Source organism: Elephas maximus, chromosome 23 (assembly GCF_024166365.1).
Source record: "Elephas maximus indicus isolate mEleMax1 chromosome 23, mEleMax1 primary haplotype, whole genome shotgun sequence".
NCBI classification, from domain to species: Eukaryota; Metazoa; Chordata; class Mammalia; order Proboscidea; family Elephantidae; genus Elephas; species Elephas maximus.
The window spans coordinates 50,984,830-50,998,236 of record NC_064841.1 but is presented as its reverse complement, the minus strand read 5'-3'; the positions used below and the strand labels follow the sequence as shown (position 1 = coordinate 50,998,236).

The 13,407-nt window shown below is 37.2% G+C and overlaps 1 protein-coding gene across 6 annotated transcripts in view; it reads right to left on the bottom strand.

Moving 5' to 3' along the window:
- IFT88 (intraflagellar transport 88) overlaps positions 1-13,407 on the bottom strand; it is a 240,607-nt gene that overhangs the window by 54,102 nt on the left and 173,098 nt on the right. For 5 of the 6 annotated variants that reach the window (XM_049867325.1, XM_049867329.1, XM_049867328.1 and 2 more), the window contains 2 exons: positions 7,346-7,398; positions 1,893-1,958 (listed from right to left, as the gene is read on the bottom strand). In XM_049867325.1, coding sequence (XP_049723282.1) covers positions 1,893-1,958; positions 7,346-7,398 — 119 coding nt within the window. Of the gene's footprint in view, positions 1-1,892; positions 1,959-3,871; positions 4,846-7,345; positions 7,399-13,407 lie in introns of those variants that run through there. The other variant, XM_049867330.1, reaches the window with a different exon arrangement.

Below are 13,407 nucleotides of genomic sequence, written 5' to 3'. Positions count from 1 at the left end.
AAGCATTCAGTTTATTTAGGAAACTTCTTTGCTTTTGGATTAGTCCAGCTCTGGTGACCTCTCCTGTATTATATGTTCTCTTTCCCTTCACCTAAAGTAGTTCTTATCTACTATCTAATTAGCTAATACCCCTATTCCTCCTTCCCTCCCTACCCCCTCTCGTAACCATCAAAGAATATTTTCTTCTCTGTTTAAACTATTTCTCGAGTTCTTATAATACTGGTGTTATATAATATTTGCCCTTGTGCAACTAATTTCACTCAACATAATGCCTTCCAGATTCTTCCACATTATGAAATGTTTCACAGATTCATTACTATTCTTTATCGATGTGTAGTATTCCATTGTGTGAATATACCGTAATTTATTTATCCATTTATCCATTGACAGACACCTTGGTTGTTTCCATCATTTTGCTATCGTAAACAGTGCTGCAACGAACATGGGTGTGCATGTACGTGTTTGTGTAAAGGCTCTTATTTCTCTAGGATATACTCCAAGGAGTGGGACTGCTGGGTTGTATTGTAGTTCTATTTCTAGCTTTTTAAGGAAGCGCCAAATCGATTTCCAAAGTGGTTGTACCATTTTACATTCCCACCAGCAGTGTAGAAGTATTCCTGTCTCTTCGCAACCTCTCCAATATTTATTATTTTGTGTTTTTTGGATTAATGCCAGCTTTGTTGGGGTGAGATGGAATGGAATCTCATTGTAGTTTTGACTTCTGGTTTCCTCTAATGGCTAATGATCATAGGCATTTTCCTCATGTACCTGTTAGCTACCTGAATGTCTTCTTTAGTGAAGTGTCCGTTCATATCTTTTGCCCATTTTTTAATTGGGTTGTCTTTTTCTTGTTGAGTTTTTGCAGTATCATGAAGATTTCAGAGATCAGGTGCTGATCAGAAATGTCTTAGCTAAAAAATTTTTCCCAGTCTGTAGGTAATCTTTTTACTCTTTTGGTGAAGTCTTTGGATGAGTGTAGGTGTTTGATTTCTAGGAGCTCCCAGTTATCTAGTTTTTCTTCTGCATCGTTAGTAATATTTTGTATACTGTTTATGGCATGTATTAGGGCTCCTAATGTTGTCCCTATTTTTTCTTCTATCATCTTTATTGTTTTAGATTTTATATTTAGGTCTTTGATCCATTTTGAGTTCATTTTTGTTCAGGGTGTGAGGTATGGTGGACCCCTCACTTTTTATCTTTTTAAGTATTTGATTATATTTTAACTCTGTAAGTCATTAAAATATTTTTAAGACATAGGCAGGATATAAATAATAAATATAAATTTTAAAAACTCATTAGCTGCACAAATACAAAATTAAAAAAAAAGTCTGATGAATGAGTGAACATACTTATTAGGGAACAACTGGATGTAGGCCTAGTGATTTAAATAATACTCTGAAATACATTCTTAAGATAAAACTTTATAATATAGATCTACTAATTGTTGAGGAGGATTCAGTGTTATGTTTAAATCCATTGACAATTTATATAAAAGTGTCATTTCCTGACTGTATAATCACATATTTAAACACATGTACTTGCTATGAGTTAAAATCAGCTCAAAGGCACCTAACGACAACTAGGAATTATAAGCTGGTATATTTATACACAGAGCCCTGTTGGTGCAGTGGTTAAGCGGTAGGCTATTAACCAAAAGGTCAGTGGTTCGAATCCACCACCACCACTTGGAAATCCTGTGGAGCAGTTATACTCTGTCCCGTAGGGTCACTATGAGTTGCAATCAGCTTGATGGCAACGGGTTTTTTATTTTTTATTTTTTTGGTATAAGCTAGTTACACATACAATTACGGCAGCAAATGTAATTATTATATATTGAAACAGAAAATATAAGCACCTATATCTTAAAAGGTACAAAATATAATCTCACTTACATTCAACATTTTCTGGAAATTTTCTGTGAATATCTTTATAAGTATCTAATGCTTTTTGATAGTTACCTGCAAATAAAAACAGACGAAAATATCATATACTAGGAAATTATAGAAATTAAGAGAACTCAGAACAGTATTAATTTTAATCCAATCTGGCATACTTTATCAATTTGGTAGGAAGGCTGAATGTCTGCCATAAACATATACACCATTTCAATATAACTTCTGGAAGGAAATTTACAGATAAAATAAATTTCAAAAGGGTTACTGCAGAAGTAAATGAATGATAGTTGAAATTTAGTTATAGTTCTTAAAACAAGTACTGCAGTGGCAAAATATTAACAACCATTCAATTTCCTAACAATTATAAAGATTATTCTAGATGAACAACTGAAAAATTTTAAAATAAAGTGATTTAAGTTATAGACCAACACTAATTTTTTTTTATTGTGCTGTAAAAGTTAAAGTTCACAATTCAGGTCAGTTTTTCATACAAAAACTAATACACACATTGTTATGTGACCCTAGCTGCTCTCCCTACAATGTGACAGCACACTCCTCCTCTCTACCCTGTATTCCCTGTGTCCATTCAACCAGCTGTTGTCCCCCTCTGCCTTCTCATCTCGCCTCTAGACAGGAGCTGCCCACACAGTCTCGTGTGTCTACCTGAGCTAAGGAGAACACTCCTCATTTGATGTTTTTATAGTCCAGTCTGGGGCTACAAAGCACAGTATCACTCGATGTGTTTATAGTCCAGTCTAATCTTTGTCTGAAGAGTTGGCTTCAAGAATGGCTTTAGTTTGAGGCTAACAGAGAGTCCAGGGGCCATGACCTCTGGGGTCCCTTCAGTCTCAGTCAGACCATTAAGTCTGCTCTTTTTACTAGAAGTTGAGGTCTGCATCCCACTTTTCTCCTGCTTCATCAGGGTTTCTCTGTTGTGCTCTCTGTCAGAGCAGTCATTGGTGGTAGCCAGGCACCATCTAGTTCTTCCATAGACCAACACTAATTTCAATGTCATCCATTAAATTGGAAAAGAAACAAATAAGTTTTTTTTGTAGTTTTTATTTTTAAATATTATACAATTTTATAGAAAGCAGTTTGTTTTATGATAAATTAGATTCATGTAGCAAGAAAGAGTAAAACATGCATCTTGGGTTAAGTACTGCCTTAGGCATCTAGCACTGCTATGACAGAAATACCACAAGTAGATAGCTTCAACAAAGAGAAGTTTATTCTCTCATGGTCGAGTACGCTAGAAGTCCAAATTCAGGGTGTTAGCTCCAGGGGAAGGCTTTCTCTGTAGGCTCTGGAGGAAGGTCCTTGTCATCAATCTTCCCCTGGACTAGGATTTTCTCTGTGTTAGGACCCCAGGTCCAAAGGACGTGCTCTGCTCCCAACACTGCTTTCTTGGTGGTATAAGGTCCCCCCGTCTGCCTGCTTCCCTTTCATCTCTTGTAAGATAAAAGGTGGTACAGTCCACGCTCCAGGGAAACTCCATTTACACTGGATCAGGGATGTGACCTTAGTAAGGGTGTTACAATCCCACCCTAATCCTCTTTAACATAAAATTAAAATCACAAAATGGAGGACAACCACACAATACTGGGAATCATGGCCTAACCAAGTTGACATATATTTTTGGGTGCCACAATTCAATCCATGACAAGTACCTTTGCTAAAATCTCAGTTTAAAAAGTTACAAATTTCTTAGGACCTCACTGTAAAACAGGGATGGCTGTACTAGGATTTCAAAGAGTTGTGAGAATTAAATGATATCAGGATATGAAACATCATTAAATGTTAATGTCTCTACCTCTAACTTGTGTTTTAATAATCCAGGCAGATTAATGTCTTTAAATCATCCAGAATATTTCATATACATATAAGTACACTTTATATATAACTGATATTGAATGCAACACAGGCAATTCAGAACTGATATTGATACAAATACAATGTATACAATATAGTTATGTTGTATATCCAAAAGGAAATGCAGTAAAGTTAACGATCAATGTCTTTAATGATGTGAGGACTACACACATTATTAGCATATATTAAAACATTTCTCAAACCATTTGAAGCTCACAGAGATAAAAAAAGGAAGCCTCCTAAAAACGTGGTGAGCACTCTTATCTAACATTGTGCTGGAGGTCCTAGCCAGAGCAATTAGGCTAAAGGAATAAAGAGCATACAGATTGGTAAGGAAGAAGTAAAAGTATCTCTATTTGCAGATGACATATCTTATACACAGAAAACCCTGAAGAATCCTTAAGAAAACTACTGAAACTAATAGTAGAGTTCAGCAGAGTATCAGGATACAAGATAAACATACAAAAATCAGTTGGGTTCTTCTACACCATCAAAAAGAATGTCAAAGAGGAAATCACCAAATCAATACCATTTATAATAGCCCCCAAGAAGATAAAATACTTAGGAATAAATCTAACCAGAGAAGTAAAAGACCTATACAAAGAAAACTACAAGACACTACTGCAAGAAATCAAAAGAGAACTACATAAGTGGAAAAACATACCTTGCTCATGGATAGGAGGACTCACCATTGTAAAAATGTCTATTTTACCAAAAGCGATCTATAAATACAACAGAATTCCAATCCAAATCCAACGACGTTTTTTAATGAGATGGAGAAACAAATCGCCAACTTCATGTGGAAGGGAAAGAGGCCCCGGATAAGTAAAGCATTACTGAAAAAGAAGAACAAAGAGGGAGGCCTCACACTACCTGATTTTAGAACCTATTATACTGACAGAGTAGTCAAAACAGCCTGGTACTGGTACAACAGATACATAGACCAGTGGAACACAATTGAGAATCCAGACATAACTCCATCCACATTTGAGCAGTTGATATTTGACAAAGGCCCAAAGTCTGTTAAATGGGGAAAAGATAGTCTGTATAACAAATGGTGCTGCCATAACTGGATATCCATCTGCAAAAAAAAAAAAAAAAAAAATGAAACAAGACCGATATCTCACACCACGGACAAAAACTAACTCAAAATGGATCAAAGACCTAAATGTAAAATCTAAAACAATAAAGATCATGGAAGAAAAAATAGGGACAATGCTAAGAGGCCTAATACATGGCATACACAGTATACGAAACATTACTAACAACGCACAAACACCAGAAGAGAAAGTAGATAACTGGGAGCTCCTAAAAATCAAACACCTATGCTCATCCAAAGACTTCAACAAAAGAGCAAAAAGATTACCTACAGAACGGGAAAAAGGTTTTAGCTATGACATTTCCGATCAGCATCTTATCTCTAAAATCTATATGATACTGCAAAAACTCAACAACAAAAAGACAAATAACCCAATTAAAAAATGGGCAAAGAATATGAACAGGCACTTCACTAAAGAAGACATTCAGGTAGCTAACAGATACATGCGGAAATGCTCATGATCCTTAGCCATTAGAGAAATGCAAATCAAAACTACAATGAGATTCCATCTCACTCCAACAAGGCTGGTATTAATCCAAAAAACACAAAATAATAAATGTTGGAGAGGTTGTGGAGAGACTGGAACACTTATACACTGCTCTTGGGAATGTATAATGGTACAACCACTTTGAAAATTGACTTGGCACTTCCTTATAAAGCTAGAAATAGAACTACAATACAACCCAGCAATCCCACTCCTTGGAATATATCCTAGAGAAATAAAAGCCTTTACACGAACAGATATGTGCAAACCTATGTTCACTGCAGCAGTGTTTACAACAGCAAAAAGATGGAAGCAACCAAGGTGCCCATCAATTGATAAATGGATAAATAATGATACATTGACACAATGGAATACTAACATCGATAAGGAACAATGATGAATCTGTGAAATATTTCATAACATGGAGGAATCTGGAAAGCATCATGCTGAGTGAAATTAGTCAGGTGCAAAAGGACAAATACTGTATGAGACCAATATTATAAGAACTCAAGAAATAGTTTAAACAGGGCCACATAAATCAGAGCCTAAGACCTGAAGAACTAGATGGTGCCTGGCTACAACTGATGACTGCCCTGACAGGCAACACAACAGAGAATCCCTGACAGAGAAGGGGTGCACTGGGATGCAGTCCTCAAATTCTAATAAAAAGACCAGACTTAATGGTCTGACTGAGAGTAGAAGGACCCTGGTGGTCATGGTCCCCAGACCTTCTGTTAGCCCCAAGACAAGAACCATTTCCAAAGCCAACTCTTCAGACAGGGATTAGACTGGACTATAAGATAGAAAACGATACTGGGGAAGAGTGAGTTTCTTGGCTCAAGTAGACACATGAGACTATGTGGGCAGCTCCTGTCTGGAGAGGAGATGAGAAGGCAGAGGGGGACAGAAGCTGGCTGAATGTACACGGGAATACAGGGTGGAGAGAAGTAGTGTGCTGTCTCATTAGGGGGAGAGCAACTAGGAGCATACAGCAAGGGGTATATAAATTTTTGTATGAGAGACTGACTTAATTACTAAACTTTCACTTAGAGCACAATAAAAAAAAAAACTTGGTGAGAACACACTGTTAATATGTTTACAATTTATGCTTCCCTTGGACTGAAGATGGCAAACTGGTTAAGAGCTACGTCTGCTATCCAAAAGGTTGGCAGTTCAAATCTACTAGCTGTTCCTTGGAACCCCTACGGGGCAGTTCTACTGTCTTACAATGTCATTATGAATTGGAATTGACTCAAAGGTAACAGGTCTTTTTGTTTTTTTTTGACTGAAGAATTTTTTTTCCTTGGTCAGTTTATGTTCTACAAGAGGGATTACAAATTTGTTGAATTTATTTCCCAGCTTAATCTCTGATATTTTACCACATCATTCACTTCACAATCAGTTTTGTATTGATGACACTTGTCATGAAGGATACCAAAATGATTAGCACTGATATACTTCATGAGGAGTATCATCAATACAGGATGTAATAATAGCAGCTACAGGATAAACCAAGATATCTAGTCCTGTTTGGTATTAGAAATACATAGTCTCAGCTTCAGACTTTTCGTTTGCTTTTCTGGTGATATTGGTGGTGAAGGCTTCAGATATTTTGTAAGTCTGGCACAGCACACAAGGACGTGTAGAATTAGGTGGGCAGAAAACAGAAACAAAAATTAACGAATACAGAATGCCTACTTTTTTCTAGGAATGACTTGTGAAAATGATTACGTTAACTTTGAGAAATAATGAATGACATTTTGGATAATAAATAATATTTTTAACAATGGTCTTGGAATACATGATTAATACCCATAAACATACCTGTTCTGTAAACATAACATGTAGCAATTATATTTTCCACACAATGCTTTAAAAATGTGTAGTTATCAAAAGCTAGAGTGTTAATAAATATGCAATTAGAACACATTTATATGCATAATTTCTAAAAAAGAAAAGCAAAAGATATTAAAAATGAATAAAAATTAAAGCATTTACCACTTCTTCTGAAACAACTAGCTACCATCAGCTGCCATTTCACTTGTGTAGGCCTATAAAAGAAATAAATTACATGAAATTAGAGATAAAAATACCTGTGACACTCAAAAGGGTTTTGCAAAGCTATCCTTTAATTTCTGACTATTCCTCTGATCATTTTTATTATTGAAAATATGATATAGTTTTCTCCATTATTACCCCATATATATTGGAGAAGAACTGTGCTCCATGGCTGATTTTTTTAGAAACAGATTGCTAGGCCTTTCTTCTAAGGTTGCTCTGGGTGGGCTCAAACATCCAACCTTTCAGTCAGTAGCCAAGTGTGTTGACTGTTTATACCACACAAGGACTCCTATTTATATTAAATCATTTAAAATTAAGTGTCCTTCAAAGTTCATCTTGTTTATGCAAGAAAATTCTTTTAAGAACCACACAATCCGTTTGGTCAAAGAATGCCACAATGTACTTAACCTTCCTAATGCCCTTTGCCAAAATTTTATTCTTAGGGTTTCCAAGGTAGTACCAAGAGGTGATTTCTGACTCTGTGTCTGAATAATGGGGCCTCAACTAAAGAGACAGTGATAAGAGAATTCCATTCATCGTTTTTTTTCCATTAAAAAGAAAATTCTTTTCTAAAATAACTAACCATAACCAGGATTTCTAAAATCTACTGTTAAAAATACCTAAGAAAAGCAAGATTTAAAGAAACGAAAGCCTAGGAAAAATTTGATGCTCTTATCACTTCTTTAGAATCTCCCTTCTATTTACCTAATGGCTTCAAAGACAGATATCCTTGGTTCCTACTCAATTGGATGGTAAAACCTACCAGCTTTGGAATCAGAAAAGCTCAGGCAGATCTGAGTTTAAATCATAGCTCTGCTACTCATGAGCTATGTGCCCTTGGGCAAGTTACCTAATCTCAAATCCATTACCTGCACAGCCACCCACTGTCATCTAAATAAAATATGTATCAAACCATATTAGTACCTGTCATCTTCCCTCCACCTACATCCAGTTCATCTATGTTCTAACCCTTTTCTTCCTCTCCAACTTACCTTCTTCTGCTCTCTACCCAACATTGTATGTTCCATATGCATATGACATTTTCTAGACTTCCTGCCTTTGCCATCCTTTCCATCTAGGTTCATTCCAACCCCTACACTCTTCTGCCCCAGGCTGGATAGGATGGCCTGTTCTATGTGCTCCCATAACCCCCCTTGATCTCTTCAGCACTACATTTACTATACTGTATTATTATTTATGTTTCTGAATCTCCTATCAAACTGTACATTCCTAGAAGACAGCAAGCATAAATCTTTGTATCCCTGAGCTCAGGATGGTGCTTATACATATTGGGTGCTCATTAATAATTAATTCCTCCTTCTTCACATATTCAAGTACATCCCTCATCTGTAAAATGTGGACAAAAGCAGTACTTCCTGGGGTTGTTATGAGGATTAAATAACACAATACATATAAATTATAAACATTATTTATTATTATAACCACTTTTTTCTTCTGAGGAAAGTCTTATTTCATGAATGCCGCCTACTGAGAAATTCCAAAAAACAGCTGCTCAAAGCAGCTGTTAAGTAGTGTGTGTATATCCACGTGTGTGAACAGGTGTGCATCCCTATGAAGAAAAGAGATGAATTCTTCTGGGCCACTATAAAGCCCCGTGAAGAGAGGAAGAACAGAGTACAGGGACTTAATGCTAACAAAGTATTAGGTAACATTCTGGGTTTTAATGCTAGCTCATTATAACTACAGATGATCTGTGATACTGCTTCCTGCCGTTAGCACAAAGACTGTGCAGTGACGTGAGTGAATGATTATCAAATGATTTTACGCATTGTAATAGTTAATAAGCTTCCATATATAGTAAATATAACAAAGGGATAGTTTAGGAGGTGAGGCGAGATAAACGTGTTTTATTAATCTTCAGAATTAAGCTGCCATGTTTCCACTGTTTCTTCTAGTAATCAGCGAAAGCCCAGGACAAACAAGTTAATATAGAAGAACAGGCAAGTTTTGTATAAAAGCAAACAGAGAGGGCTAATTGCTCTGGTTTGTCTCTTTTTTTCTCTTTTACTTAAAGAACCTAGTTTAGTAATAATATTAATACATTTGATTTATTTCCTGAACGTATGCTCAATCCTCACAGTAAAGAAAAACACTACTATTTTACTGATAGACATTGGGATGTAAAATGCACGCGTACACACACACACACACACACACCCCACACATAAATTCAGCAAGTTGGATGCAAATTGCCTAGCACGGTGTGATGCATATAGAGCTGTACTGAAATGTTTTATACCTGCCAGTACTTGGCTTTAAGTTACAGAATTATGGAATTTTAGAAACAGAAATGGCTTCAGAAAGCAATTAATTCAACCCATGCATCTTTAAGGGAAAAGAAAGTGAGACAGACCCAACAAAGCAAGGTGAGCTATTCCTAAGGTTCCACTCCTGTTCATACTTAACCCTGTAGTATCTTATGAAAATCTTAGCTCACATTTCCAGAAAGCAATGAAGGATGCATTTTGAAAATTATAACAGGAAAGAACTGTGATTTTCACATTGGAATAAATAAGTTTCAGAAAAAGTTATGATTTTTGGTTTTAAGATGGCAGAGGAAAGACCTTTTACTCCCACACTGTCATTTTTGAAAGGAAATGCCTCAAAACAAGGAGAATGATAAAGACAAACTCAAACTTCATCTCTGATGAAACTCAGACTATAAAAAGATGGAGGATGGATAAAGAAAATGGAAACTGACTTCACCAAGACAAAGAAAGGTGAAACTGAAGTTCTTAAAAAGGGCACACTGAAGAGAAGCAAGCAGATCTTCCTTGAAAAACACCAGATTTGCTCAAGAATTGGAATTACCAGTATTGAGGAAGGAGTGGGTAAAGCATGAAATTAAAAAAAGAAGATAAAAAATCTGAATAAGAAGCATTAAGTCCCCAAATTCTTATCCCCGTTCTGAGCAGCTTGGTAACAGCCCCTGCCCTCAGAAACTACCAGTGAGCCTCTGGACTAAGGGCTGAGGCGTGATGGAGGGCTAGCGTGAGGTAATGGAGTGAAAATTGGAGGATGAGATGTAGAATCTTTACAGAACAAGCTCTGCAGCTCGACCTTCCTGTTCCCAGAACGGGAACAACCAGGTTTCTACTCTTGAGGCAGATCAGAAGATGCTTCTCTGCATAAGTTGAACAGCCCCAGAGAAAACACTTTTGGAGTTTTAGAATAAATGAAATTATTCTATTTAAAAGTTCTAATTCAGTGCTTGGGAGAAGATGCTATTAACATTTTGGGAGAGACAATCCACTGTATTCTCTCCAGAACACTTACCATCCCTAGTGCCCACCTACCAGATGTCAATAGTGCTTCTTCCCCATCATAAAGGGCAATAAAAAATGCCCCTCCTACATTTCCAAAGGGGAGGGCAGTATTGCTTTTCTTTTTTATTATTTTTATTGTACTTTTTTTTAGATAAAGGTTACAGAGCAAATGAACTTCTCATTAAAAAATTAGTACATGTATTGTTTTGTGACACTGCTTGCCAGCCCCACGACATGCCAATGCCCCTTCTCGACCTTGGGGTCCCCATTATCAGGAATGGGGGTTGGACTTTGTCAAATACCTTCTCAGAGTCGATTGAGATGATCACGTAATTCTTTTATTTATGTGGTAGATTGTGCTGATTTTCTAATGTTGAACCATCCTTGCATACCTGGTATGAATCCCACTTGGTTGTGATGTTTTATTTTTTTGATATGATGCTGAATTCTATTGTCTAGAATTTTGTTGAGAATTTTTGCACCTATATTCATGACAGATATTGGTCTATAATTTTCTTTTTTTGCGGTGTCTTTGCCTGGCTTTGGTATCAGGGTTACGCTGGCTTCATAGAACGAATTCACAAGTATCCTCTTCCTTTTCTATGTTCTGAAATAGTTTCAGGAGTATTGATGTAAGCTCTTCTCTGAATGTTTGGTAGAATTCTCCAGTGAGGCTGTCTGGGCCAGGGTTTTTTTTGTTGGGAGTTTTTTAAATTACCTTTTTTTGAAGCTCTTTTCTAATTATGGGTCTGTTCATATTTTCAACTTCAGTTTGTGTTACTTTGGGTAGGTAGTATGTTTCTAGAAATGCGTACATTTCCTCTAGGTTTTCAAATTAGTTAAAGTACAGTTTTTCATAGTACTCTGTTATGACCCTTTTTATTTCAGTTGGGTATGTTATAATGTCCCACATTTCATTTCTTATTTTGGTTATTTGCGTCCTCTCCCATTTTTCTTTTGTCAACTTGGCCAATGGTTTGTTGATTTTGTTGATCGTTTCAAAGAACCAGCTTTTGGTTTTGTTGATTCTATCATTTTTCTATTCATTTCTGCTCCTATCTTTATTATTTCCTTTCTTCTGGTGGCTGTGGGCTTCTTTTGCTGCTCTGTACTTGTTCAAGTTATGTAGCTAATGTTGTGATTTTGTCCCTTTTTTAAAAAGTTTTTTTTTTATTAACTTTTATTGAGCTTCAAGTGAACGTTTACAAATCAAGTCAGACTGTCACATATAAGTTTATATACATCTTACTCCATACTCCCACTTGCTCTCCCCCTAGTGAGTCAGCCCTTCCAGTCTCTCCTTCGTGACAATTTTGCCAGCTTCCAACTCTCTCTATCCTCCCATCCCCTCTCCAGACAGGGGATGCCAACACAGTCTCAAGTGACCACTTGATATAATTAGCTCACTCTTCATCAGCATCTCTCACCTACCCACTGTCCACTCCCTTTCATATCTGATGAGTTGTCTTCGGGGATGGTTCCTGTCCTGTGCCAACAGAAGGTCTGGGGAGCATTGCCGCCGGGATTCCTCTAGTCGCAGTCAGACCATTAAGTATGGTCTTTTTATGAGAATTTGGGGTCTGCATCCCACTGATCTCCTGCTCCCTCAGGGGTTCTCTGTTGTGCTCCCTGTCAGGGCAGTCATCGATTGTGGCCGGGCGCCAACTAGTTCTTCTGGTCTAAGGATGATGTAGGTCTCTGGTTCATGTGGCCCTTTCTGTCTCTTGGGCTCTTAGTTGTCGTGTGACCTTCGTGTTCTTCATTCTCCTTTGATCCAGGTGGGTTGAGACCAATTGATGCATCTTAGATGGCCGCTTGTTAGCATTTAAGACCCCAGACGCCACATTTCAAAGTGCGATGCAGAATGTTTTCATAATAGAATTATTTTGCCAATTGACTTAGAAGTCCCCTTAAACCATGGTCCCCAAACCCCCACCCTTGCTCCGCTGACCTTTGAAGCATTCATTTTATGCCAGAAACTTCTTTGCTTTTGGTCCAGTCCAGTTGAGCTGACCTTCCAGGTATTGAGTATTGTCCTTCCCTTCACCTAAAGCAGTTCTTATCTACTAATCAGTAAAAGACCCTCTCCCACCCTCCCTCCCTCCCCTCCCCGTAACCACAAAAGTATGTGTTCTTCTCAGTTTATACTATTTCTCAAGATCTTGTAATAGTGCTCTTATACAATATCTGTCCTTTTGCCTCTGACTCATTTCGCTCAGCATAATGCCTTCCAGGTTCCTCCATGTTATGGAATGTTTCACAGATTCGTCACTGTTCTTTATCGATGCGTAGTAGTCCATTGTGTGAATATACTACAATTTATTTAACCATTCATCCATTGATGGACACCTTTGTTGCTTCCAGCTTTTTGCTATTGTAAACAGAGCTGCAATAAACATGGGTGTGCATATATCTGTTTCTGTGAAGGCTCTTCTTTCTCTAGGGTATATTCCGAGGAGTGGGATTTCTGGGTTGTATGGTAGTTCTAACTGTTTAAGATAACGCCAGATAGATTTCCAAAGTGGTTGTACCATTTTACATTCCCACCAGCAGTGTATAAGAGTTCCAATCTCTCCGCAGCCTCTCCAACATTTATTATTTTGTGTTTTTTGGATTAATGCCAGCCTTGTTGGAGTGAGATGGAATCTCATCGTGGTTTTAATTTGCATTTCTCTAATGGCTAATGATCGAGAGCATTTTCTCATGTAGCTG